General features: G+C 55.3%; 4 protein-coding genes across 4 annotated transcripts; 2 read left to right on the top strand and 2 right to left on the bottom strand.

Annotated features, from left to right (window-relative positions):
- Nucleotides 1–1,845: 1,845 nt before the first annotated feature.
- Nucleotides 1,846–3,588, top strand: NCLIV_046550 (Elongation factor 1-beta, related; the record flags this gene model as incomplete). The annotated part of the gene is made up of 3 exons (XM_003884205.1): nt 1,846–2,134; nt 2,887–3,131; nt 3,394–3,588. 3 exons carry the CDS (start codon nt 1,846–1,848, stop codon nt 3,586–3,588), a joined length of 729 nt encoding a protein of 242 aa, XP_003884254.1.
- Nucleotides 3,589–4,911: 1,323 nt separating this feature from the next.
- Nucleotides 4,912–10,757, bottom strand: NCLIV_046540 (putative oligoendopeptidase F; the record flags this gene model as incomplete). Its single annotated transcript, XM_003884204.1, has 11 exons — nt 4,912–4,964; nt 5,360–5,655; nt 6,274–6,350; nt 6,766–6,986; nt 7,243–7,528; nt 7,950–8,099; nt 8,340–8,436; nt 8,748–9,086; nt 9,571–9,871; nt 10,414–10,468; nt 10,740–10,757. The coding sequence occupies 11 exons, from the start codon at nt 10,755–10,757 to the stop codon at nt 4,912–4,914; spliced, it is 1,893 nt and encodes a 630-aa protein (XP_003884253.1).
- A 3,552-nt stretch (nt 10,758–14,309) lies between these two features.
- On the top strand, nt 14,310–14,903 carry NCLIV_046530 (putative reticulon domain-containing protein; the record flags this gene model as incomplete). The annotated part of the gene is made up of 1 exon (XM_003884203.1): nt 14,310–14,903. One exon carries the CDS (start codon nt 14,310–14,312, stop codon nt 14,901–14,903), a length of 594 nt encoding a protein of 197 aa, XP_003884252.1.
- A 1,979-nt stretch (nt 14,904–16,882) lies between these two features.
- Nucleotides 16,883–26,066, bottom strand: NCLIV_046520 (hypothetical protein; the record flags this gene model as incomplete). Its single annotated transcript, XM_003884202.1, has 11 exons — nt 16,883–17,231; nt 17,797–17,945; nt 18,389–18,931; nt 19,316–19,525; nt 19,779–19,931; nt 20,052–20,181; nt 20,711–22,887; nt 23,612–23,949; nt 24,558–25,037; nt 25,151–25,531; nt 25,865–26,066. The coding sequence occupies 11 exons, from the start codon at nt 26,064–26,066 to the stop codon at nt 16,883–16,885; spliced, it is 5,112 nt and encodes a 1,703-aa protein (XP_003884251.1).
- Nucleotides 26,067–27,642: the final 1,576 nt, after the last annotated feature.

The following is a 27,642-nucleotide window of genomic DNA, read 5'->3' as shown; positions in this document are numbered from 1 at the left end:
GTGCCTTGCTCGGCAAGGCTGTTGTTTCAGAAACGTAATTTAAGGTATTGCGCCTTTGCACATCGCAGCGAAGGCAACGCATGTCCGCGGCGCACACTTCACGACAATTCCATTCGTTCCACAAATACGTTTCTGGCATACGAGCAGCAAGACAAGCGGCAAGACAAACGGCCTAGCTCCTCCCTCACACAGGAGACCCTTAGTGGCAGCTTCTTCGTATATTCAGTCAGGCTTAAGTCCCTAAAATACGGTTACGACTAATTATTGCGTGAACAATTCGAACCGAGAGAGCGAGTATACGGAGCGTTGGTGCTCACGTGATTACGACCCTGACGGGGGGAGCCCGAGGAAAGTTCAAGACGCTGGAACTACCAAGCAAGCTGAGGTCCCGAACTCTGGCTGTGGACAGAACGCGTCTTTTCCGTGGGCCAAATGGTGCCTTTGGACGAAATAGCGAATATAGCCAGACACATTGTTTAGTTCCTAGCGGATGGAGGCCTTTTCCTTGCCAAGCTGTAGCACTAGTTATGATCTGGGCGAGGACTGTGCCTGTTTCCCGGCAGAAAGTACAGTTTGCATATGATAGGAAACTCCACTGCCAACCAGTATCTAAGAATAGAAGTAAGACGCAGTTAGACGAGTTAACACCAATTCAGCCCCTCTTTGACCGTCGTGCTCGGCATCTCTAATCCGGTGATTGCTGAAACTCGGTAGCAGCCCGGAATTTGTTCCGAATCCATCGCCTTCACAGGCTGTGTAGCATCTAAAAGGCAACGCTCAGCAAGCTGCAAACAGTACCAGGTACGGGGCCAATGCCAAAAGTGTAGGATGCGTGGTGCATGTGCTATCTTTCATTCTTCAACATTGCTTCCGAAATACAGCAATGGGGGGCCCGAGTGTCCAAGTCTTCCTTCCCACGTAGCCGCAAGTCCTTACAGCTTTGGTAGGTTTTTCATTCTTCAGTAACAGGTTGGATCGGGACAGTTTCTGCACCACCAGATGCCCCTACGCTCACTTGTTTGAAGAAGTTATACTCGTGAATTTGTGCTCGGTCTTCGCGAGATTCAGTGGAAATTTCGAAGGTGTCTGGAGCGTTTTCGCGACACTTTACCCAGCAGTTATGCGCTGTCCGCTTACTCCAAGAGGCTCTTTCGAGAGGACACAGAAGCCCCATTTCTTCCCCTCACAGCGGATTTGGTGGATCATCTTCATAAACCTCGCGGCTATTACCGCGCTGAGAAAAAGTGTTTTGAGTGACTGCCCCAGGAGTGTATCGAGTTGAGAGCTGCCGAGAAAAATAATTGGGCAGTCTATGCAAAGCGCTGAGCTCTTTGGCCTTCCACCCCACACAGGCGCCATCAGCGCCTTTTGAATCGAATGAAAACTGTGCCCGTTTCCATGGAGCGGCTAACCTACCTTGGACAGGTGCTGCCTCAAAATGTGATACCGGAGTCTTTTTGAGGAAGTCTGCAGACGCACCCTCGTACCGACGCTTCGGCGGCAACCGGTGGTCTTTCTCGACCAACACGTCGGTGGTGCAGTCTCGATGGAACCTCCGTCCGTCTCCGCTGTCGAGATTTTCTCCGTGTTTTTGCGCAACCTCATCACCTCCTAGTGGACGATCCATCGCCGTTGCGCGCGAGGGACATCCGTACCATCGAGCACGACTCTTTGCGTTGTCTCCTGCCTAATTGGCCGGAGGAGCGTGCTTTTCCCTGTTCTGTTCACTTGCATCCTTTCCCTCGTCGATTGTCCTTTTTGTTCTTTGTGCCTGTTTTCAAACCTTCGATACCTTCGTAAAGGTGACCACTCGACTTTCCTCTTGATTATTCCCTGCTCGACACAATGGTGGTCCCCGATTTCGGAAACCTGAAGAGTGACATCGGCGTGGGGAAACTTAACGAGTATCTCGCGTCTCGGTCCTTTATCACAGGGTACACGGCCACCCAGGATGACGCCATCATTTTTTCCAAGCTTCTCGGTGCGCCGAACGCGACGAAATTCGTCGACGCCAGTCGGTGGTACCGCCATGTCTCCCATTTCTCCCCCGTTCAGAAGGCCGCGTGGCCCAAGGGGGAACTGACAGCAGAGAAGCCCAAGAAGGAGGAAGACGACGATGATATTGATCTCTTTGGTAAGTGCGTTCTTTCTGAGGAGATGTGCCACGTCCCAAGAGAGAGCTATGGATTCCTGGGGAAGGAGCGGCCTTCAGTCAGTGCCGAAAAACTGCGTTGTTCTCGGTCCGGGGGACATCCACGAGGAAAAGCGAGTGCTGCCGTGCACTTCCAGTTAAAGAGTACAACCCTGATGGCGAGGGAAGTGCTGAAACCCTCAAACTAAATGTTTTCACATTCAGCGGCTGCCGTCTTTTGAGAGAGCTCTGGGGGTGGAGGGGGGGAGGTTAAGAACTCTTTGTAAGTACTGCCGGCACAGTCCAGCTACCGTAAAACTGGCCCCGAAAGTGCTCAACACGTGTCTCCCTTGGAGTTCCCTCTCCGTGTAGGGAGGATATACCAGAGAATTTTTTCTTGCTTCGCTAGCCCGAGCATTGGAATAAGACGATTAGATCACGCATTCAACTAGAGCATGCCGCGACTTAACGTGGGAGCATGTTATCACCCTGGCGTCCAGTTTTGTTTTATTTCGAGGCGTTGTGCCGGTCGACTCTCGCGAAGCGAAGTCCATCATTCAACTCATGTTTAAACGTTAATTCGTGAAGCACTTTCCCCCGTGTTCTCCCCCCGTCGCGTTATAACTGCGTCGACTCACACATAAAAGACAGGCGCCATCGCAGGATTGGCTCGGATCGAAGCCGGGGTCATCCGGTGTGTCTTTTTCCGCGAATGGTCAAAATTGCCTATGTCCGTTTTGTGTGCCGCCACACAGGCGAGGATGATGCCGACAAGGAGGCCGTGAAGAAGCTGGCCGAGTCGAAGAAAAAGGAGGCTGCGGGAAAGAAGAAGAAGGAGGTGATTAACAAGTCTTCCCTTGTCATTGAAGTCAAGCCCGCAGACGCGGACACCAGTCTGGATGAGATTGCCAAGCTGTGCAAGGAAATTAACATCGAGGGTGTCACCTGGGGCGAGGCTGTCAAGAAGGTTCCCGTCGCTTTCGGACTCTACAAGCTCCAGGTTCGTCTAGTGTTGACTTTGATCGGCAGCTTCAGTCGGCGGTTGAAAAATCATTTCCAATTTTCTTACACGGTTTGGACAGCGCCTGTAGCCGCCCCCATCAAGTGTTTCCAGAGGGTCGCTGCAAAGTGAGACCAGATTCTCTTTTTTGTGCCGCTATTTCCTTCTAGCGGACTTCGCCACAGGATGCCTGGAGGGGGGCGGAGTTTTGATGGTTGTAACGTACTGGTATGCTGGACTTGGTGTTTCCCTTTCCATTCAGCTTTGCTGCACAATCTTGGACGATATCGTGAACACGAACGAAATCGTCGATCAGATCGAGGCACTGGGCATGACTCCGGAGCAGTTGGAGAAGTTGGCGAAGCGCCAGGAGGGAGACGACGAGGACGAGGAGGAAGATGAAGAAACATACGGTCTCGTGCAGTCGGCAGAAATCGTTTCCTTCAACAAGCTGTAAATCTGAACAACTCTTAGGCGCTGGAGATGTGCTGGTAGACTGGTCCCCGTATTGGTATTCTGACAGCGAATCTTGCATTGTCCTGGGCTGTTTTTCATGCATAACTGGTAACTGACTCTGTTTTTGTTTCTTGTTGGTCGAACGCGCTTAGCTACTTTCCGAAAAAACTCACCTTTCCAGCGATTCCGCCGGCGTGCAGAGTATAAGGTTACGTCAGTGGGTTTTACAAGGGCCAACTAAAGAAACGCATACTAAGAAAACATATATATATATATATATATTATATGTAGAGCGTTGCAGTATGCATTAATGTTTCAGTCCACAATGGAGTCGGGTTGGCAGGCACAGGAGGCGTTAACGAAAAAGTAACACAGCAAATCGGCATGAGCCTTCGTAGCCGTCAGAGTCCAGTGTCTACACACGCGAGGGTTCCGAGAACCGGTATCAATAAGTTTCAGTCAATAAGCACCGCAAAGCGACTTGGGTAAGAGACTGTGGCACCAGCGTGACGTGCATCCTTTCTGTGCATCAAACGTCAGTCCGTATTTGTATTAAAACCCTACAGCTGCCACTCGCGAACTCATGGTACCGCCTCTACGCAGCATCGAAATAACTGTGAGAACGTGAGGCGATACGGCCAAAAAAAACGCGCAACCGGCCCTATGTGGATTCGTTTGGCAACACTGGGTGATTTCATCCTGTAGCTAGTTGCATACTGATACAAACTAATGCCAACATTCGAATGTCTGCAAGAAGTTGGTAGCATAAACAGGCGCCGACCTCCGGCATGTCCCAGCGAGGAGCTCCCGGCACAGAGTTAACTTGACTGGTGCTCGGGCAAAAAGCAACTGGCGTACGAAGTGAAATTCTGTAACCAGAACCACGGGCCTACTTTGCGCTCATGTGCGAGGCGAAAACATGAAACCACTGGCCTATCGTGAACCCACGGGGGGCAGTTCGCCGGGATGCATCATGCAGCTAAACAACGCATGCAAGAATGTCGTCCTGTCACAAGCGCCACGGCACGCAGAAGCGCAGGCACAGTCCAAGGGCAGTAGTAGCATAGCCTCACGGCATATGACTTATACTACGGCCATAACGACGCGATTGTGAAGCCGTCGCGTACCATCGGCGAGTACAAATCGGTAACAAGCGTTGCAAGCAGACACCTCCCGACGGAGTGTCTCCTATGTCGTCTTTCCTTGATATCTGGGAATACAACAGCTTCTGTATCAGCAACCCAGTGTTTCCAGTGTCCACCGCCTTCGACAGGCGCCTTCTGACTGGACACGTCGACCGTCGAAAGAGAAGATCGCAATTTCATCAGATTAAGTCCAGCTCTGCTGCGAGGGCCTCGGCCTGGTCCATCACCGCTCCTGGCAACAGTGCATCCACAGATTCCAGATTCGAACACAAAATGTGAATTTCTGAAGAACACATGCAGTTCGTTTCGAAACCTGCCACGGTTGAACACCCGGGAGAAATACGCCTATTTTAACAAGAACATGATAGCCACTGGGAGGTCACTGTGTTACACGCCGTCAGCAACGGGTCGCCACAACACTGACGAGAAAAGCGTTGTTCTTGCACATGAAAAGCAGCTGCCTTGCTACTTCTTTCCTTTCGCTTCTCCCACGTTGCTCCACCCGGGGCATTTAAAAAGCGGCCACAAAATGTCTACGCTAACAGGCGTCGCCGGGATAGCTGTTTCGCGTCGTTGTTCCGACAGCACGAGATGAATATCCCAGTTGGGCTAGGCATCTGTCCTCACCTCCTGTAGCTTTCATGGCATCAGCCCAGAAAGACTCGACGGAGGGGTCCAGGCCGAAGGGCGTCATGATCTCTTCGAAACTCTTTTTGTTTCCTGACCGCAGTACGTCGAGGTATTTCTGTTCGAAGCCATTGGGCGACGTCTTGTACACGCCATAGAGAGATCCCACCGCAAGCTCGGAGAACGCGTACGCGTGGACATAGAAGGGTTGTCGATGAAAATGTGGAATGCGGACCCAATCCAACTCCGCGTTTGCAAAGCTGTCAAAAACCTCGCCTTCAGCACCGAAGTACTTCCTGTTCACAGGTACCATTTCGGAAAGCAGGACTGGGAACGCAATGAACTCGGATTGGTCCGACTCACACCGAAGCGTCAGTAACGTTTTTCAGACCAGACAGAACCACACAGATCGATCTACGGAAACTACTTTTCTCGCTGTTGCTCCTGTGACGGTTCTCGGTTTGGCGGCTCGAGCGTTAACAAGGAACCCGTTCAAACTGATTGTTATCGGGAAGTTGTCGGGAATGCCGTGCATGCAGAGAGCCCCACAATGGTGCCTTGGGCCCGGTGCGTCAAGAGTCCAGATAGCTACAGGTGTTGGATTTCAATATCCTACCGATATGCAAGATGACCTGGAATCTCTAGTGATCTACGCTGCCGGCAACAACGTGTGACACGGGATCCCGGTGAGCCCCGCAGAACTCGATGCGCGTCAGCGCTGCACTTGGTTAGAACGCGCCCCTCTCTCTTCTCCACGAGGTATCAACGAACCGGCACAGAGGCACGAATTCTACGGCCCCAATCGCCGACGCAATTCCCCCGATTTCTCCATCGAGCGCTATCATTCGGCGTCTGTGCAACAACCGTAAAAGCACCGACAGCGGTCGCGACGGCGGAACCTGTGAGTAACCTACTCCAGAGCTTCCTTCCACATTGCTGTGAATGCGCCGTCCGGTATTGTCCCTTGAGTGCGGGCCTCGTGCACTCTACTCTGCAACGGCACACAAACACCAATCCTCATAGACAGTATTTTTCTGTGCATCGTCTCTCGAACGCGTTACCTGTGTCAACAACAAAGTGATCACAGACACTGCCCCGTCGATGCGACGAAGTCGTTGCCACAGGGAAAGCTGTGCGCTCAACACAAAAGCTGCCAGTACGCCGACTCCCCCCAACGAAATCAATTCGGTCTCCCAAAGTTCCATACAAGCAGTCTCCGACGCTGGTTTCCCGTACGCTTCTCCGGCGGTTCCCAAAGGCATGCGCGTCGCGGGGCCAGCCTGCGACTGTCTATTGTCAGAGCCATCTGTCTCTCCTTCACTGCTGCAGGACACTTTCGCCCACCGTTTTTGTCGAATCACTGTGTCTCATGCGTTTACGGCGCTGGACTGCTGCCGCCGAATTACCTCGAAGTCATCAAACATAAGCTGTCGGGTAACCGTGCTGGTCCAACCATCAATATGACTCAGCAGAAGAGCCAGGCGCTCCTCAGGATCCGTCGTGCGCCCCAGCAAGCTGTCAAAGACAATTCGCTCTCCCATGAGGCTCGCCATCTCAGCGACCGTCAATGGTGGCACGTGCTGCAGGTTTCCTTGCTCGTAGGAGAGAATGGAGTGGATGGCATGACCTGTGGGCAAGCAAAGCAGAAAACCACGTGAAAACTGCGCAGCTCACACCAGAGTCACGGCCTCTGTCTCTCGCTTTCTAATGCAGCTATTCTCAGCTGATTCATGGACGGGCAAAATCGTCTGGCCAGCCATCCCGTGCGCGTCCGAACAAACCGCAGTGAATTCCTGCGCGGCTTGGAGTACCACGGTAATAAGAGCGTTCCGCCCGCCCTACGACCGGCGCGCTTTTTGACAACCCTCCAGCAAGCTTTTTACCGGCTTCGTGCGCGAGAGTTTCGACGCAATGTTGCTGTCCCACGTGCTGCAGAACGACGAACGGCCCCGTTGTCGGCGTGCCCAAGTAGCATGCAGGCGTGCGTTTTCCGGGGACTGCAGGCGCGTCAATCCGCTCTTCGTCCAGCAACTGGTCAAATAGCTTCGCCATGGTCGGCGAGAAAGAACTGTACGCTGTCCTGACAATGTTCGTTGATTCCTCCCAGTCGAAAACGTGGCCGCTTGATTTTAGGGGCAGCGGCGCCAGGCGATCCGCGAAATCGAACGTCTGGAGGCGAACGAAGAAAAGGAAGGGGAAGCACCAAAGATGGACACGGTTAGAAGCAGCCCGTTTTAACTGCGAGTTTATGTCCTGCGCAGAGAGTCGAACCGACGGGGCGCGCCACGACGGACCTCCCTCGCCGACAAGAAGAGTGCCTCTCTCTGAACCGCGTTCCAACGCATACACGCTAAAGCCGATAGTTAGACGGCAACGGCGGGGACGCGACCCCGGAAGCGTGCACGCGTCCCTTCGTCCTCATGCCCGACAACGTCGCTGTCCGCCCATGCTCGTTTATCCAAGAAACACCGGGGCACACAGACGATTGGGGCGCGTCAATAAACGAGTCCCAGCAGGGAGAAACAACCCTGGGTCCGCGAACAGAGCGACAAGCGCCTTGCACTCGGGGTGACAGCGTTGATTTGCTTACCGTCAGTGCACCTTTTTTTACGAGGATTTGCTTCTTCAACCGGTAGTACCGTTTCGTCAGCTGAACTGCGACCGTCTCGCCTGCCTTGATGAGCGCTTCAATGGTTGCGTCAGACACATTGTTGGAGACATTGCGGGACGAACGCACTGTCTGTAAACACCCGCACGCGGCGAGGGCTGGCGAGTGAGAGATGGCGCGAGTACGCCTTCGCGAGTCAGTGTGTTGTGTGTGTGTGTGTGTGTGCGCAGAAACGCTCGTTTGTCGCACATTGGGCCACCCGCCATCAAGAGAACAGGCCGGGGATCAGGCGAAACTCGCTTATTGTCGCTGCGACTGCACGAACACTGGACTTCGCAGAGACCGGTGGGAGGAAGGTATCGCAGCCAGTACCTGGTATCCTCTCTCTTTTCGCTCCGCATACCACGACCCCAGCACAATGTTCAGGCTGAGCGCTCCGAACTTTGTGATCATGTGCTCTTGCAGACCCCTGGGAGAATGCACAACCAGAAAACACGGGCGACCCGCCGTCCATTCGGGAGTGCCGTTTTTTGTCAGGAAAGAAGGAACTCCTGAAGCAGCTGACTGGATTCGCACCACAGCAAATCACGGGCTGCACGCGGACATGTTCACAGCCGCCACGTAGCGTGATCGGAAGCTTTCCGCTCTCTCGATTGTGAAGCCGCGCCTGCTGGCAAGAGACGACGCAGTTTCCAGGTCCAGTCTCCCGCCTCGGAGCAACTTTGTGGGGGGCAAACGCATGTGTCTCTCTCTTCGGAGGGCTGTCATGAGTATGCTTACTGCTTGACAGCCGCCTGCGCGGCCCAGCGGCGCTCTTGTTGGCTGTCCATGATGAAAGAGAGGACTTGCGGCAGAATCATCCTCTCGCCCTGCATGAGGAAGGTCGCATCGTCGAGTTGCTTGAAATAGTAGTCCGTGGCAGTCGTGACCGTCAAAGGCTTACGCACCATGAGGGCGCGCTCCACCGACTCGGACAGCATGTGAGGCGCGCGTCGCCTCGCCGCCCCAAGGAAACCGGAGTAGAAGTGGAGATTGTCGTTGGCTGCCTTCTGCTTCTCAATCGCCGCCTCCGGTAGCGACGCAAGCTCCACGGAGACAAATAGAAGATGCGGCTGTATCCTAGTCAAGGACACAAACAACAGGTGGAGACAGGGAATTCACAAAAGGCAGGTGAGTCCTCTTCGCCCCCTGTCGAGAGCGAAGCTGTGGGGAGAGCGCCGCTCTACCCGTGGGAGGATCCAGCGCATCCACACGCGGTCGAAGCACGCAATAGGTCAGAGGGTCCCCTGGAGTTGCTACTGGCTGCTTTGCCGGACCGCACCTCGGCTGGGGGACACGGTCCGCCGTACGCCGCGGTGTACCTTTGAAGGCGAGGGAAAACGCGGCACGCAGGTCGCTCGGACAGCGCCCAAGAACGTCGCATTTGTTCCATCGGGCTGCCTACTTGCCTCTCGAAAAGAGAACGCTGGGAAAGCGAAGCCGTGAACTCAATGGAAAGGAACCCACAGTTCAACCGTGCACTGTTTCACGTTTCGTTTGGACAAGCCTAGCACGCCGAGTCACCCCAGGGTTTTTCATTCTACTAGTAAAGGGGGAGACTGACTCCGAGGCCATTCGAGACTCCAGTTGGTTCACGCGCTGTCGTATCGCTTCATCCGTGGTGTTCACTGCAGATACGAGGGCGACATAGTAGTCCACCATGTCCACGGCTTCATCGACCTCCTCGTACGCCTCGAGTGCCTCCGAAAGGGCGGAGTCCAGGGTGCCTTTGAATCGCTTGTTGAACGCTTCGGCCTGCCTGCTGAGCTTTTCGATGTCCTCATCGATTCTGGGGTCGAAGATCGACGTATAACCAAAATGACGCGTCAGGTTGTACCGGGGGAGGGTAGCCGGGTCCAGGCGTACTGGGAGAACACGGAAGGACAACAGAGCCAGAGCGGCGCTACAACAACGGTCAACGCTTGTAGTACTGTGTGAGCGGGAACCGCAAGACATCAGTCTATCTGCATTCCGTTTTCTCTGCATTCTGCAGATCCAGAGCGGCCCCAGGTTGCGCAGCACAGCCACGAGGCCGAACGTTCTGTATCCGGTGTCGCGTCTGCGGAAAAGGTTCGGTCGCCACAGCTCGAACTTGGCATGCAAAAGGCAGTTGGTCAGAACAGACACCGCGAGAGGAGGACAAGCATCTGCAGGACCACAGTCGATTCCGCCAGCATCCCTTTGGACGGAATCCGCACGCGAGTTGCCGTTACTGCCACCAAGCTTGTTCTCCGTTTTGCTTCAACGGAGGAAGCAGACCAGGGCGAGTCACAGCCGAGCACACGACAAGAAGCCGAATACCCTGAACCCGAACATGATGACTTATGAAAGCATTCGACGTTAAAAGGACCCGGTGCGGCGACGTGCCCGCGGAACCGACAGCGCACAGGCTGTTCAGCGTTTGTACCTAGAGGTTTGTTCTCTTCTTCTGTGGACGCGTGCACGTGAGAGAAGCCGAAATCCTGCAAAAAGCGCCCACCACAGTTTGGCAGCAGGCGGTGTAAGTAGACTCAGAAGACGCTCCACGCGTGACACTGAACGACAGGGCGGGCTTCACTGGCGCCGACGCGAAATGGATCCACAAAAATTCAAGGTATATCCTAAGGAACATACAGCTGGTCTACTACCGAAGGAAGTAGAGAGGAGCGACAGAGCCGATGAGGATGCCTGAACGCCTGCAGACCCCCTGTAGTCTCGGCTGTCCTGTCTACATCCATCCTCTCGGTCGGATACGGCCAGGAGGAAAAGCATGACACTTTGACCTGAAACAGAAACCTTTCGGCAATGGCGAGAAAACCATCCCGTGACTGTGCAAAACCTTGTGACGGTGCAATGACCCCCGTCGTGGCGGCTGCCTCCCTCATGAGCATTCCACGTTGTTAGACGAAGCGAGAGCGAGAGAGAGGTCTACATTCGTAGATGCGTATCGCTATAGAGTGACGAAACTCCCACCGCAGAAGAGGAGCGGTGACGACGGAATCACTGCCCCCGTGTACAGGGACGGCAACGCTGGCGCTCTCGTAGGGTCAATGTCGCCACAGCGCGGCAGGCCCCGACCCTTCGAGCGGAAGAGAGGCAAACGCTCCGAAATATAGGAATTTTCCACGTTTGTAGTCTTCTGTCGGGTCGGTTGCGTTTCTCCGTGTTTCTCCGAGAACCGAGTCCCGCTGGTTGCCCGTGAGCGGTCGACAGTGCCGTCACGAGGCGAAGTAAACGTTGCTCGCGCGACATTTGCATTCTCAGGTGAAAAATGACTAATCAGTCACTTACAGAGAGAAAACAGAGAAGAAAAAAACCCGCTGCGAATACTGTGGACCGTCTCCACGTCGTTTGCCGCCTGGTCTTCTGGCCCATGCGGGGCATCGACGAAAGCGGAGATTGAATCGAAGCAGTCATCTTTGCCCACTGCTGGTAAGAGATTCTTTGTACGCCCAGGACATGAAAATATGTGAGAACACCAGCAACTTGGGAGTGTTGTACCGGTGAGCAGGACTAGAGATGGAACTCAGTAGGTAGGAGATCGCTCGTTCTTCCGCCTCGGCGGTGATACGAGGATCACGCGCTGCCAGTGAAACGATGGATGCAAATGCTCTCGGTAAGGAGAAGCGTAAAAGGAAGCGGTTGCTCAGAAAACTGTGTACACAAAATTCTGTTGCACCACCGACGAAATTCGAGCAGAGAGCTCCCCACGCGGGGCGGAAATTCTGCGAAATGTGTCGCTCTTGATGCATGAGGCCGAAGGTCCTCAAACGCGCCTCGCTGACTCCAGCTTGGGCAGCTCGAATCGCTTCTACGGAACCTCACACCGTGGACGTAATCCGAAACACGAAACGTAGAGAGGCGTAATTTCCAAAAGTCGGACGTACATCTGCGCGCGACATATCGAGTGAAACCGAATCGGTGCCGGAGCCCGACTAAACCCGCGTAATCTTTGTAGTCACCGCGTGTGACGGCAAGGTGAAACTGCCTGCACACTGCAATGCTAGGTTCCTAGCAGCACAGCCAGTGTCCTGGACCTTTGCTGTCTGCGCCTCGCAGAGGGGGCGGCTTCTTTAACAGGCACTGTCTGTAAGTTTATCAGGTGTTGTATTCATACGACGTAACGAACTGGAATTGCCTGGCTGAACTGAAAGCGCGATCCACGCACAGACGGGAATCCCCGACAGACAAACCTTCGGTGGGAGGAACCCGGGGATGCGGTGCGACCAGCGCTGGCTGTTGGTTCGTACCCCCGATCTGCAAAAATATATCCGGTGTATGGAGACGAGTGATTGCACTCTTTTCGTATATCTGGGGCGACAGTTCAGAGAAGAGCTCTGCACGAACGTCGGGGGCGACTGTGTCCCGCAGAGCATCCGTTTGACACGGACACGAACGGCGTCTACTGTACGCAGTTTGAGGCTTCACGCGGGCCATCAGACCAGCACACACAGGCACCTGGCCCTCAGATACCAACAGAATATTCGTTTGCAGCTGTTTTCGCTTCGACAGCAAACAGGCACAGCGGCCGGCACCTTCACTCCGGCAAACGAATGTTCGGTGTTCACGTTGTGCCTATTCGTTCGCCCCACGATCGCGCCTTACTTTGGCCGAGTCTTGCACTTGCGTTCGATCCCCATTCTGTAGCGTCCTCAAAAGTGAGTCTCTCTTTCTGAATCACCGTTACGAGGCAGGGAACACACGAAACGACCCTCAAGAAGACAAAGTTTCGATTCGCTTGGAACAGATGAATTTTGGCATCTGCAAGTGTCTGCACCAACGGGGAAGAGTAGAGGCAGCAACGTATCTCTCCTGTATCTTACCGACTGTTCCCCAGAATCTTCCAAGTTACTTTTTGAGGTCGATCAGTGAAAGCTGCAGGCAGTTTTCTATCAAAGTTTTGGGGGATGCTGCGTAGTTGATCAACAGCTTCTCACGCTTCGCCTCTTCGGACGGGGACTGTCGGTAAATGGTCAGACACGTAAACGATATATAACTATAACATATGGCGTACCACATTTCTGGGTTGCTGTGTGTAGCCTGTGCTGCCGAAGACACTGCTGACGAACAAGGTCATGCCGTATGAAGGACGAAGCCTCGCATCTCGTTACGATGTCCCGCATCTCGTTACGATGCCCGTTTCCATGATGGAAGACTAAGCGCAGTCGCGCGCGTTTCGTCGCAGCGGCGCGTGAGAAAAAACGTCGTTGGCGGGACGCTTCACTGAATGCCGAGTTCGACTACAGTCGCCTACGATTCCAGATGTTACGTCAGCCAGAAAAAGTGTATGCAGAGGACCACCTTGCACGAATAAATTTAGCCAGAAGTTGAACTTTTTCTGTAGTTGCACACGATGCTCTATTGGCATTTGGCGGGTACGGGAGGGAGACACGCCAGAGGTGCCGGCAGGAGAGACATATCTCCGGGTGTTGCCGCATTATGAGGTTGTGTTTCACCTCATTTCCCTCTCCATGCGCTTTGTGTGTGTGTGTGTGTGTGCGTAGAACAAGATAAACGGTGAGATGCGTATATTCCCGGAACCATTCATGCCAAAAACGGGTTTGGACGAGACTTCAGACGGGGGTGCTAGCAAAGCGCGCGGAGATCGCTGCGGGGGGTTACCCACCGGCTCACAGGCGTTTCCAGCGTTGATTCAGGAGTGTGTGTGTGTGTGTGTGCGTGGTTGGGTCGTGAAAATGAGACGAGCTACACGGATGAAGCGGTTAAGCGTTGCGGCGTCGTGCAAAATTGTTCTCCCTCACCTTTTGTTCCACGGCGTTCAGCGCTGGCGGACCGGTCGCTTCGATAAGAAAAGCGGCCCCAAACATATATGTTTTGTTGTGTGGTGAACAGGCAATGCGTGGGCCTTCTGTTTCGACTTAGAAGAGCACTGCTTCTGTCGAGGATAGTCCGTTCCGTCTCTCTGGAAACGGACCGTACACACACACGCTTCCGATTGTGGTAACAGGAGCCTCTTTTTTGAGAGGTGCTCTTTTTTGCCGAACAGTTCCGAGTTCCCCGATCAGTCTGCCTGTAAGCAGTCTTCCATCTGCTGTGCACCCTTTTAATTTTGTCGTTGTAATACCGTGTAAAGGGATTTGAAAACCGCCTCTGTGCGAGTTTTCCTGTTAGGAACCGGCACGCTGTGTTTTGGTGTCTTTATTGGACTGCGCTTTTTGAACACAAGAGGGAGAAGAGAGACTTCAGCCACGGGCGTCAGTTTTTCGAGTCCTTCTTCAGTGTACAAACGTTCAAATCACTTTCATTCGCGGCATTTTTCTCTGACGTTCACGTCTCCGCCCTTTCCGTCTTCGGTCACACACGATGTCGAAAAACAGCTGTGGTTCATCGTGTTCCCCTGGACGGGAATGCGAGTGTGGACTGACTCGGTTGCTGTCGTGGGAAAACCCAACGACGACGGGGTCACTGTTTTTGGGATTCAACCTGGTTTACTTTTTCGTTTTCGTTCTGCGTAAATCACTTCTCTCTGTTAGTTGCTACTTCCTCCTTGTTCCCTTCGCTGCGGGTTTTCTGTTTCGTATTCTGGACCTTGCGCCCTCCTTTGGGGAAGGCCCCGCAGAAATCGTGAGTCGAAGTACAATCGGTGAAAAGATTAATGGCTGCTACGAGAAGGTTAACCATGTCCTGGAGTCAGTGCGCGATGTGTTGCTATGGAAGAATGCCATGTACTCGGCGAAGTGCTGCGCGTTGACGTGGGCTATCGGCTATGTGTCATCGTTTTTCTCCATGTCCTTCCTTGTTTTCTGTGTCGTGTGGATCGCCTTTGGCCTCTCCTTCGTCAAGAAGACGTGCGCAACGCCCGTGTGCTCGTATGTCTCCCCATACATCCGAGAGGCCCAAGATTTGACGCATCGCGTGGTTGCCGCCATTCCCCGGATGGATAATGTCACAAAGTAGACGGAAGCGGGAGGCCTTAGAAGGACGACCGGAGGCGCCCACAGAGTGTCATAGCGCCTGCATCGCTCTCTGGAATTATTGGGCATAAAAAAGCGCAAAGCACAGCCGGCGAGTTTTATGAGACAGAAATGCACAAAAACGACACAGCTGCAGCGCAGCGTTTCTTTCCGAGAAATTCCCCCAGAACAAGAGACCATGTGGAGGCGTGTGCTTGTATGGAGCTTGCCGTCTCTCTACGGGGGCGCTCTGGCGAACAAGGAACTCGGCGACGAAGCACGTGCTGGTTCACCGGCTGTCTGTATTGCCCACAAATCGAGAGTACATGCAAGGTGTATTCCGTGGCGTTTTAGGATTACCGTCTGACACAGCGTTCGTGTGAGAGCAGGCTTGCCTGTCCCGTGGGCCGACAGGGTCTTCTGGAGCCTTTGAGGAATTCAGTGCGGATATCGATGTTGCCACTTAAAGCATATCGGCGTGTGACGAGGGATCATCCGCAAGGCGATGGAGCACACATAAAGGGAACGCGATGGACGACATGCCGGGATGCGACGTGTGGCATGTCGAGTGCAAGGGAGTGGCTATGTGTCGGAGCGATTCCAGGTTCCTGTCTGAAGTTCCGTTTTCCAGTGTCTCCAGGGTGGAGGAATCCGCGCCGTCTCGGTTCGTTGGGGAATCCCGCTTTTCGCGTGAATAGGTTGGTGAGTGCTAGTCTCTGAGTCTGAATTTTCAAGTCTGCGTGGGACGAATTCTGTTGCGCCTACCCGTCTGACTGGGACTGAAATCTAAAAACGTATCTTGCACTGCGAGAAGCTTTTCTGTTGTCTAGCGATTCCTGCGGTGGTGACACGGCGCTAACAAGCTGAGCACTCGCCACTGTTCAGGAGAGTGCCTTTGGGGAGCACATGGTGACAGTCGATCTGGAAGTTGATAGACGTCGCTCGTTCAATCAAGAACTCACCTTCGTACAGTCTCTACGTTCACCGATGAGGGTGAAGGGAAAGCAGCGTAAATTATACTCACAGGGGTGTAAGAGACGCGCCAGCGTATGTAGACGTGCTTTACTGCCAAGCGGCTATACAGTTCCCACCGTTGTTTTTGATGAAGCCGAAAGGCAATGCACACCGGTTGCTCTTGGCATGGTACGTGAACTATATGGAGTACCCCAGATCCCAGAAACGCCGAGACGGCAAAAGACTCCTTTTTTGACCCTATAAAGAAAAAAACTCTGCGACGAGAGGCGGGCATGGAACGACCGGAAGTTGGATATGACCTGATTATCAAGTCTGCTATGGCAACTGCATCTTGTGTATACAATGCCGGCTTCCAGTGCAACGGAACGCTGGCTACCAGACCAACAACCCCCCCCACACACACGCTTACCCGTGGAGGCCCGAAGGAAGGAATCGCCCTCCACAGGACACTCCCCACATTCGCCAGAAACGTTCACCAGGCACAACGCCCGAACCCACCACAGCGAGCTCGGTTCGACACTGCAACGCCCGCACGGAAAGCAGACACACGCACGCGTCACTTTAGAAACGTTCATTTCGACAAACAAGCACAATGCACAAATTGCCTGAGAGATTTAGCAATGAGGAATGCGACAGATTCCGATGTCGGCGTCATCATGCGACTGATTCCTATTGAAGTGCCAAGACAAGACACGCAGATACGAAAGGAACGGGGAGACAGCCTGACGGTTGTGTCGGCCGACTACTGTCCTCGCTGCTTGAAGCCCGCGAGACTGTATCACGACGACAAAGTGCGTCACACTTTCCATCACGCCGCCCAGCGACTGCCTCGCCCACCTCTTCACCAGTGTCATCCGCTTCAGCCGTTTATGCGACTCATCCACAACATCCTTTCTGAAGGTCGTACAACACACTTTGCCCCCGTGAAAGACTTCTCACTGAACAACGACGCAGCCTGCTCTGTGCAGTGCATGTCCCCTTCGATGGAGTGACGCGAAAAAAATGCTTTCAGTTTTGGAACAGGAACCGGAGGTCGTCCTGAGTCAGCTTGGTCATTGCGTGGTCGGAGGCACCGACTGTCCCGTCGAAGACCAGTTGTTTCTTCTCCTGGAGCTGCAGAATTCTCTCCTCGATAGTTTTTTCGGCGATGAAACGAACGGCAATGACTTCCTTCTGTCGCTGGCCTATTCGGTGTGCCCGCTGAATCGCCTGCATCTCGGCTGCGGGATTCCACCACGGATCCATCAGAAAGATCCGACTAGCTATTTGCAGGTTGAGGCCCTCTCCTCCTGCTTTGAGGGAAATCAGAAGCACTTTCAAAGACGGATCATTGTTGAACGCATAGAGAACGTTGGACCTGCACAGCGGAGAAGCATTGAAGCAAAAACCAGTGCAGCGTATATAGGGACAGAACAGAGGGAGGCCCTGGTGAAAATGGTTTCGCAATCACTCAAAATGAAACCCAACGCAGGAAACAAACGCGCTGCGATGGATGAACCCGCGACAGGGTCTCCCGCCGTCGATGGCCCCCAGCTGGACTGCAAAAACGGACCTGCTTTTTACAGGAACGACGCGGGCACTCCCTCAACACTTCCCACAGGTTTCCGCCCTTCCCGCTACTCCTACGAAGCTTGCATGCAGCGTCCAATTTCAACACGGATCTGTGTTTGCACGGCTACCACCTTGTCGTTCCTCGACTTTTGCACCTGTGTGAATGCACGAAGCCATGGTGTTGTGCAGATCGATATAGTTTGTCCACACCCATGGGCGTGCACATAAATATATATATATATATATATATATACGCATAAATATATAGGTTACCTAGCTTTGTAGCAGCAGTGCATACACGGGGGAGTTTTCCATATTTTGCATTACGGTGGGAAGCGGGCACGCCGTCAGCCGTGCACCTGCGCTCTTACCGTGAAACGATCGACATCGAGCCCACGAGTTTCGCGCAGTGAATCCCTCCCTTTTTAAGTCGCCATTCGATGAGATCCAGCATGGAGCAGAACTGAGAAAAGACGAGACTCTTCACGGTGGTGTCCTCTCGCTCGATATCAAGAAGTTCCTGTAGAATCGCACAGCACAGAAAACGAACCAAACGAATTATATCAAGGTGCTGTGTCCTCGACGATCCAACCTCCACTGGCGTCGCCTCTCGCGGCGAGAGTGGTGAAGCAGAGAAACAAACAAAGCAGCATTAGGAGACACCAAAAACTCTGAACATGTGAACGGAAACCGGTCTGCATTTTCTAGTAAATGCAGTTCGCTTCTACGGCAAAAATCCAGAAGCCGGGGACCAGGAACCTTAACTCGCGCGCGTTCTTTCCAGTTGCTCGTATCTGTTGTCGACCAGTTTCTTTGGAAAACACGTGGGAAGTGCCGGCTTCGACCGTTCACCCGCGAAAGGGACAAAAGGACTGTCGCCGGTGTCTCTGTCTCGCATTTGTCTACACGTGGCGAATTGCATGCTCTTTGCACAGCACGTGAAGTCTATATAGTGACGCTCACCTGGTACAGCGCCTCGATCTTTGTGCTGCTTCGAAATTCGCTAGCCTTGATTTTCTGCATGATTCCATCAGGACCGCGTTTCCCGAGCCCGACTTGCTGGAGGTTCCGCGAGAGGTCGGAAACGGATTGCGGCGTCTCTGCTTTCTGACGAGGCCGCGCATTCTCTGGTTCACTGTCTCCTTGCCCCCTGCTGCCTGCTTGGCCCCCCTGGTCTTTCTCCAGCAACTCATCCAGCTCGGCCTCGTCCGTCTCGTCTTCCTCCTCTTCCGCGTCTTTGGCAGATTGGTCTCTTCCTCCCTTTCGCGACCTCGTCTCGCCTTCGCCGTCTTCAGCCCCCCCGGCGGCGCTGCAAACTTGGCGCTCGAGAGTCGACAGGTCGACCGTCAGGGGCGTGTAGCACGCCGGACACCCCAGAACTTCTTTCTTCTTTTCGAGGGCCTCCGACATCGTCTCGGGGCCGGGGCCCACGGGCACCGACTGGACGTACTCCCACAAGCAAGCGCGATGGAACACGTGCCCGCAGCTCGCCTCCGTGAGGTGCTCCTGAGGAAAGACGCAAATTCGGTGAAGCAAGAACTGCAGTCAGCGACCGATCGACTCGGCAGTCCTGGCCGCTGCCTCGCGTGCGAGCCGTCCACGACACCGACACGACGCACACATCCGAACGCGCGCCCAACAGGCCGCGCCACGCGCGGGACAGTGAAAGCGCCACCATCGACCCTTTCGCTTCTCGTTTTTCCCAGACGCCGGAGCCGCCGCATCCAAGCAGGAGTACGAATCGCGGCGTACCATGCACACGGCGTCGACTCGCACACACAAACACGCACGCTTCCAGGCCGCATGCGCCGGGCGTCGCCGCCCGCGCGCAGATCGGTCATAGAGCCAGCGGACGTGCAGTCCAGAGAGCGGCCGTGGACTCATCCTTACCGCATGCAGCGCGTCGTCTTGACACAAGGCACAAACACCCGCGGGCTGCTCTTTCCGCGACGCCGTGGGAAGCAGGGAAGTGCCGTCGAGAGGCTGGAGCGATCCGTGGACGAGAAGGTAGGGGTGATCCACCGCTTGGCGGAGGCGACTCAACAGATCGAAAATGTGGGCAAAATTGTGGAGAACGGTTCCAGCTTCGACGTAGGCATCCTGGCAAAGCCGGGAGACAGACGCCGCACACACACACACACACACACGTGTGCGTTGCGCAGCATGCGCAGCCTCGCTGTCGCGTTCACCACCGCGGGGTGGGGGGGGGGGAGGCGATCAGACGCCCAAACGGTCGCGTCCCCCTGGCCGGGACGCGGGTGCGCGCGAAGCGGAGCGGATTTCCCCGCGCGTGACGCGTCTGCGAGCAAGGCTACGGGGAGACAGGGCCGTCGCGTTTCCTCAGTGAACTCACGAACTGAATTGCAGTTTGCTTGAAAAGCGACTCGTAAAAGTCGCGCTCCTCCGGCGAGAGGGCGTCCCGGCGAATGCGCACAGTCAGCGGGGGAAGCTTCACGTCTGCAGCTCGTTCGACTTTGGTCCGGCGAAGCATAATCGTATCCAGAACCTGCACAAGAGAGGCACGGAGCGGCAAAGACGCAGCAGTCTGTGCAGGCGACGCGACACACTGCCCGAAGGCGAGAGGACTTCCGCGTCGGCCGTTAGCATGCACGCGCAGGCGGCTTACGTCTCTCTTGAGGTTCTTCAACGCAACGACGCCCTCGTTCTGGTACCCGCAGCGCTTGATGGGGTTGATGACTTTCTGGTTGAAGAGCGAGAAGTGACTCATGCGCGTGTGCCCGCACTTCACGCAGTGTCTGAACGGCCAGCACAGACGCAAGATGGACGGAAGCGCCGCGTGGAAGCACTGAACGCCCCGGCGAAGCATAGCGGGCGGTGCCGGCGCCGATACCCGCGCAGCAGAGAGAAGGAGTGGGGAGTGCATCTTGTGCTTCTCTGTTAGGTTGATCGAATACGCGTCAACGGATACGAGGAACGGACCGGTGCGAAGAGCCCTTCGAAGAACAGACCCCGCATCAGCGATTGCGGCAGGGAGACCGCGACGACACAGGAGAGACACGGAGGAGACAAACACAAACCGACGCGTCCCAAGAAGCGCCAAGATAGTGAAGCCGCAGCGGAGACGTGGCGGGCGAAGACCCAGGAGGCCGTAGAAACGCGCGACGCAACGGGGTTGAACAGTAGCAGAACCGGGCAAGGAGACAGCGCCGGAGAATAGGGCTAGGTCGAAGCCTGTGCGTCGGTCCAGGCGGAGGCAGTCGGCGCCAGGCGGCGCAGATCGGGAAGCGACGCCGAGACAGCGCGAAGCGTTTTCAGTCGCCTTACTTGCCCTCGTGGAAGCGAAAGTGCAGAGACCGACACGTGCATCCAGGCCTCTTGCAGAAGTAGTAGGCGTAGGGATAAACTCTGAGGAATTTGACAAGACTGAAAAGCTCTCCAATCCGGTTCTGGAGAGGCGTGCCCGTTAGGCACCACCGACTGCCTCCGACTTTCAGTTCCCACGCGACCTCGTCGCTCGCCTCTTCTCCCTCCTTTCGTTCTCGTAGAACCAGAGCCCCTCCACCGTTTGCAAGCTGCGTCGAAGAAGCCTCAAGGTGGGTGTCGGTTGTCTCTGCGTGGTTTTCCGTCTCTGTGCCCGTCGTCTTGGTCTCTTTCTCCGGCGTTTTTCGCTCGACCGCCTTCGTTTTTCTCCGGTTCCGCTTGTTGCTCGTCTCCGCCTTCAGGGTTCCTGCCGCGTCCTCGCGATCCCCGTTCCCCGCTGCATGCACCGCGACGACTTCGCCCTCCCTTCGGCAGACCAAGGTCGCCGTCCGCAAGGCCAAGACTGCTTGCGCAGTGCTGCTGTTCCGCGACTTGATGCGGTGCGCCTCGTCAAGGACGAGGCGCTGCCACAGAATGCTGTGCAACATTGATTGGCGCAAGAGCTGCTTGACCGCCTCGTCGTTCTCGTCCTCTTCCTCGTCCACGAGACCTCCCGCCGGCTCGCCGTCCTCGTCGGTCGTGGACGAGGCAGGCAAAGCGACGGGCCGCGCGGCTGGCCGAGGGCGTGCTGGCGCCTCGTCCGCCGACTCTTCAGCCTCGGAAGGCGACAGCGAGGACGCCTCCGACGAGGATTCCTCGTCTGCGGCGGAACTGACGGACGAGGAGTCTGTTTCTTCTTCGTAATCTTCGTCAGACGAGGACGACGAGCTGCACCATTCGGCCTTCTTCCTTCTTTTCGACACGGGCGCCTTCTTCCCCTTTGTCTGCTTTGTGGACGCGCTCGCGCTGCCGGGCGTCGTTGCGCCCCTCGGGGCGCAAGTCGTCCGAGCCTTCTCCCCGCCCTTCTTGGCGGATGCCTCGCGTCCTCCGGCGGATCCCCCGTTCTGGATCTCCTGGGCGGCCTCTGCCACTTCGCGAAGTCTTCGGGAACGCCGCGGTTGCTCGCCTGCTGCCTCGTTCTCCGATGCGCCGTCTACGCCTTCCCCGCTTCGTCTCAACCCGCCGCACGCCCCTTTCTTGCTCTTCGCTGGCCTCTCGCGGCGCCTCGGCCCTCTGTCCCCGCGTCGGGGCTCCTCGCCGGACGCCTCGGCTTCATCCGACATGTCCTCCTCTTCGAAAAGGAATCGACAGAGACGGGTGACCAGTTGCTGCTTCGTGCCGCTCGTCGGAAGGCCGCAGCGTCTGAGGAGCCCTTGGAGCACAGGAAGCTTCTGTCGCGGCACATCGGTTCTGCTGATTCGGAGCTCGTGCCGCAACGTCCGAGCTCTGTCCCTCTCGGCCCGCGCGCTCTCTTCTTCCTCTTCTTCGTCGGAACTGCGCTGGCCCGCGTCGCCCCCAACCTTGTCCTCCGCGAGGAGTTGCACGGCGTCTTCGATGCTCCCGTTGCACGATAACGCAGCCGCCAGAGCTCGGTCGCGATCGTACCCCATTTCGAGGAGTTGCTGTACAGCTCTACTGATTTCGGCTTCATCTTCAGAAGCCTCGGAGGCCGCGGCGTCGTCCTTGGACGTGAGCTCTCTCTTCGCCGGCGCCTGGCCGTTCTGCGCAGCTGTGCTCCCGTTCTCCGCTTTCGGCGAATACGGCGTACGCCGCGCGAAACGAAGGGGCTTCGGAAAGACCCAGGAAGGCCCGACATCGCGGAGATCCCGATTCGCCTCCGCCATCAGTTCCTTCATCACATTCGAAGGGGTAGGCAAAAAGGACGCTGACGACGAAGACGCGGAAGAAGACGCAGAAGAAGACGAGGACGCCTGCTTGCCTGCCTTTCCGTCCTGCCTCGACTCCTCCCCCTTGCTCCCATTCCGTTTTCTCTTCCGGCCCCGCTCTTGAGTTCCGGCGCCCTCGTCTTCCTCAACCACGATTGGAGCCGTTTCAGAAGTGATTTGAAGCGTCTCCATCGCCTTCTCCGTCCCCCGCTTCCGCGTCGTCAAACGCTGCTTCGCTGTCCGTACCGCCGCTGGCCCACAGAAATACCGCTGGTGAATTGCGAGTTTGTCGGGGAGAAACAAACGCCCGCAGTACTGAAAACCGACAGGAACGCAGGAAGACAGGACCGGACGTTGCGGAAACCGCAGAGACCAGCGCAGGGGATTCAGGGCAGCACGACAAGATGGAGAAACAAGAAGGGAGACTTCCACCGACGTAGCGATGGCAGGGAGGCCACGACGGCGACACCGAGCGGGACACAAAATCGCGCCGCCCCCGGCGACTGTGGAGGGCGGGACACAAAATCGCGCCGCCCCCGGCGACTGTGGAGACAACCACCTCGAAACGGAAAGAAAAGGCACAGTTGGCCGCCCTACAGAGGAGAACAACCGGTCCAGCCTGTGTTAACAAAAAAGCGTCAGCTTCAGGTCGTCGCTCAAAATACAACTTTGCGTGAAAGCCGAGCGGTTTGACCCCCCGCAGACAGCTGCAGCTTGCTTCCCCTTCTCGTTCCCGCGTCTGCCGGTTTCGCTGCGTTTCCCTGCCTTCCATTTCCTCGTCCTCATTCATGTGTTTGCCGCCTCCCGTGAGCTTCGCCATCTTCCCTCCCCGCCTTTCGATTCGCCGCCCTTCCCTCCCTCGCCTTCCCAGCATGTGTGTCTTGTCAGTTCTGTTTTGCGATTTTCCCTCCCGCCTCGATTCCCGTTCTTTGCGACCCCGCCCTCAGGCGTGTCCCGCATATCCAATTTCCTGCCGTTTCGCGCGTCCCTGCGCGCATTTCTCCCTCGTCTGCCGCACTCCCTTCCGGTTCCTTCCTACCTTGCAGAGAACCTTGTGTTTGTTGGTTTCGCGGCGGAAGTCTTGCTCGAGCGTCGAGTAGGTGGTCAGCACGACGTCGTGCTTCTCCAGCTCTGACTTAAGGCCCTGGCGAAACGGGCCGTGGTAGACGAGAACCGAGAGTCGCCCCGGTCTGACGAATTTCTCTAGCTCGCCTTTCCACTGCAGCAGGGCGGCCAGAGGCGTCACCACCAGCGTTTGCCCGACGCGAGGCAGCGCATGTCTCTCGCGGGAGGACGCACTGGGGCGCAGGGGGCGAGGCAGAGGAGGAAACGGACGTGCGAGAATCAAGGAAATGATCTGAATCGTTTTACCCATACCTGAGCGGCACACGCGACGAAGGAAGAGAGTCACGCGGAGCCTCAAGAAAAAACGAACCGCGTGCGTTAAAAGAGAGGGGAACGCGCACTCGCAACATGCAGACCACACGGGCGAGGTGCGCTGGGTACAACTAGCAGAAGACCCATGAGGACAAGATCCAGGGACGAAGCGAAAGAAAAGGGGCGACCAGTCGAAGGGACGAGCAATGCGAAGAGACCATTCTGGGTCTGTGGGGCCACAGCCTAATGGCCTTTGCGACGAGTCAAGCCTCACCCTAAGGGAACCTCAGCGCTGCTTGCCACGTCGGAGGACGCAGCGGCTGCTCGAGGCGTCTGAGCTCGGCAGTGATGATCCCTCCTTGTTGGGGCTTCTAAGAGTGTGGACTTGCATCTGTTGTCTGGCCATCTCGCCGTGCTCACAGCTCTGAGCTAGAATATATATATATATATATTGTATTTATAGATGTATTTATAGATGTATTTACGTAATTTGAGGCTTCGAGCCCCCGGCGTCCACGGCGTGTTGTCCAGCCTTCCCGCTGGCCCTTGACCGGGGCTTGGCGCGGGTTTTTTAGGTCGCGAGCGGCTTCGCCCGCGCGCAGTCTTACCCATTTCGTCGGCGAGAATGCCGCCTCGCACCTCGGACTGTTCCTGTCGGCAAAGCCACCAGAGACCCTCTTCCTGGAAAGGGAGGAGCGATACCATGAGGTCGGACGGCGCAGGCCGTCGCCCTTCAATTCGGCGTTTAACGATGTCGCGCATGACCGCGGCAATGTCATCTTCAGGGAATTCCGCATCGCCATCTGCGTTCTTCTTCTCTGCCGCAAGCAAAGCCTCCGCGTCGGCACGGGCTACCACGCTGTGAATCGCTGCGCCGAACTGCGCCTTCACGTATGCCAGAGACGCCGCCTCGAGGTCGTCGAGGCCGTGACACAGAGCAGCAAGTTCGAGGTGTTCACCCAAGAGCGCATGCGTGCTGTTCACGGAGGCGACGGCCGACCCAGAAGGCGAAGGAGACGACGGCGACGACGCGGCGGTGGAGACGCTCGCTTCAGTTTCTTCCTTGGGATCGAGTGGCAGACAGTTCTCTGCACAGGGACACCAGCACGCATCACAACGATTGTCCGTGTATTTATATGCCTGTGGTTTACCCACCGTGACAAAAAACTGCAAGCTCTCCCTCACCCTTCTCTCTCCCTACCGTTTTTATCTGCCTTGCGCTCCGCGTCCTTGCTGTCCCTCCCCACCGGGGGGTTCTTCTCGCCCTTGATCGCCTTCTCGTCCTTGATTGCCTTCTCGTCCGTGATTGCCTTCTCGTCCTTGATTGCCTTCTCGTCCTTGACGGCCTCTTCACTGTCCTCCTGTTCCTTCGTTCTCTGTAGGAGCTGCGCGATATCCGTGCGGTCCCTGTCTCCCAACTGAGCCTGCAAAATTTCCTCGAGAATGACTCTGGCACACCTGAAACGCGGATGCAGCCAGCAGGTGAGGAGACCGAATGCCCCTCGCGGATCCGCCGTCGGGTAGCCGAGACGCGCCTCGCCCTTCTCGATCTTTCCGCCGCAGCAGCGACATTTGCTCTGCCCTGAAGAGGCACAAACCCAAGCACAGCCCCAACCGCGCGATCAACTACCGGCACGCCCAGTGAACAAACGAACATATGAAAAGGGAACTATACGCGGCCACACTGCAAGAAGCCAGCAAACAGTTCACGTCGTCTGCGCTGAAGTGTACATACATATATATATATATATATATATATATATATATATATATATATGGTATATGTTTATATATATGAGGACCTTGCTGTTGCTTTCTTTGCAGAGATATAGCGGGGCTCAAAACCCCTTGCCTCGCTGCGCGTTTTGTTTCCGGCTTCGGTGGGGCGGCTGGTCACCCATATCGAGCAGTGTACCTGTGGGGGCCTTTTGAACTATGAGGCGTACATGGCGAAGCTGTTGGACTTCTTTTTTCTTCAGTCTTCGAATGGCTGCATGCGGCACCCAATTTTTCGACTCGGCGTCGAAGGCGCATTCCTCCACAGTCAGTGGAGGCAGACGACGAGCGGCAGAGAAAAGAGCGTCCAGCGAGGCGCTCTCGTCTTGGCGTCCACTCATCCTCGATAGGGCAGCGCACTTTCGGAGATTCCGGTCGGAAATAAATGTAGGTGACGAGAAGAAAGGAAGGCTAAGAGGGAAATACAGGTGAAACGCCGAGAAAAAGACAATGTTTAGTAGACAGAGCGGTGCAACGGTTCCCTGGCGTGGTCAGAATCTGAAAGAACTTCCTCAACCTTTGCTATGAGGAACAGGACCGCCGTTGACGTAAAAAAACACTGCGCGCTACGGGGAGAGAATAAGTCCGTACATCAAAGCAGCGTCTGCGGTCGCAAGTAACAGACGCAGGCGACAAAATGATTAAACAGGAAAGGGGTAAATCAAGGGACAAAAAGACATTCATGAACTTGTCTCGCTCCGGCACTTGACTTCGGCGCTGCCTTCAACGGCAGGAGGCGGGTATGCGACGCTGTTGACAAGAAAAACCATAAACTGGAGTGATCCCAAAGAACGACCGGTCTACTGAGGTGAACTTTACAGGCGCCGACGTGTCGCTTCATTTCATGACATGAAAAGACCTGATACACAGAAACCACGTTCAAACAAAACGCGACGCGATAAAAAGTTCTGGACCCTATGCAGCCAGTTCGCGAATCCCGAGCATGCAGTGGGAGAGAGACTGTTGTCAAAAAACAGTCCCATACCTTGCGGGAGAAGGCAAAACTGAAGGGAAGGACTTTTTTTCAGGATCCGGTGAACGTGGCACGGACAAGGGTACAAAAAGTAGACGGTCAGCCACAGGGAAGAATGGAGACACCGCGAAAGCTGATCTCGCGCAAAGTTCCACCGTCGGCTAGGCGGCCGGCAATCAGGGCCAACACATCGCGGGGTTGCCTTAAGAAAAAACTGAAAAATTAGGAAAGATCCCTCAGGTCTTAGTCTGCATGATTGTTCTGTCTGTTGTTCACCAGATGTTCTTCATCGCCACTGTGTGTGCAGACTTCAAAGCGTGCAAGATGACGACATGATAATTTGACCAGCTGTTTGCCCTCACGACTGGAGACGTGGCGTTGAGATAAAACCGTACTTTTTGTCAACAAAAATACGTGTCAACGTGGGTCTCTGTCACTGTTTTGCTCGAAAGGAATTATTTGGAGTGTGCTGTGACCTAACGCAGGGCTTTTACATCGGTGGTGATTCCGCCAAGTGTCTGCGTGAAGAAACGAAATGCAACTCAATACGAGGACTCCAACTACCGAGAGGTGCCGAACTCAGTCAGTTTTGAGGCATGCACAACTCCACGAGACCGTTTGTGCGCAGTTGTTGATATTGGTTTGCCAGCCTAAACAGATGCAACATCAGAAACACTAGCGACGGTCGAAGCAGGAACAAACGACAGATTCTACGGGTAGCCCCGTAAACGTGTAAGAGTGTTGCCGTTACTGGCCTGTACTCAAAAAAAGCCGTCACCGTTCTTGCTAAAATCGCCATTATGCATCTGCAAGCTCTACTTTTTGTTGTTTGTGTACCGCGCCAGGTACACGATACGCCGAAGAGATTGACTTGCATCTGATTGTCGTGTAATCCCCATGGATGCCAACATGCGTAGCGGACGTGGTGGACTGCCTCACACGAA

Source organism: Neospora caninum, chromosome X (genome assembly GCF_000208865.1).
Source record: "Neospora caninum Liverpool complete genome, chromosome X".
Taxonomy (NCBI): Eukaryota; Apicomplexa; class Conoidasida; order Eucoccidiorida; family Sarcocystidae; genus Neospora; species Neospora caninum.
Note: the sequence above shows the minus strand (reverse complement) of the source record. Positions and strands in the feature narration are given on the sequence as shown.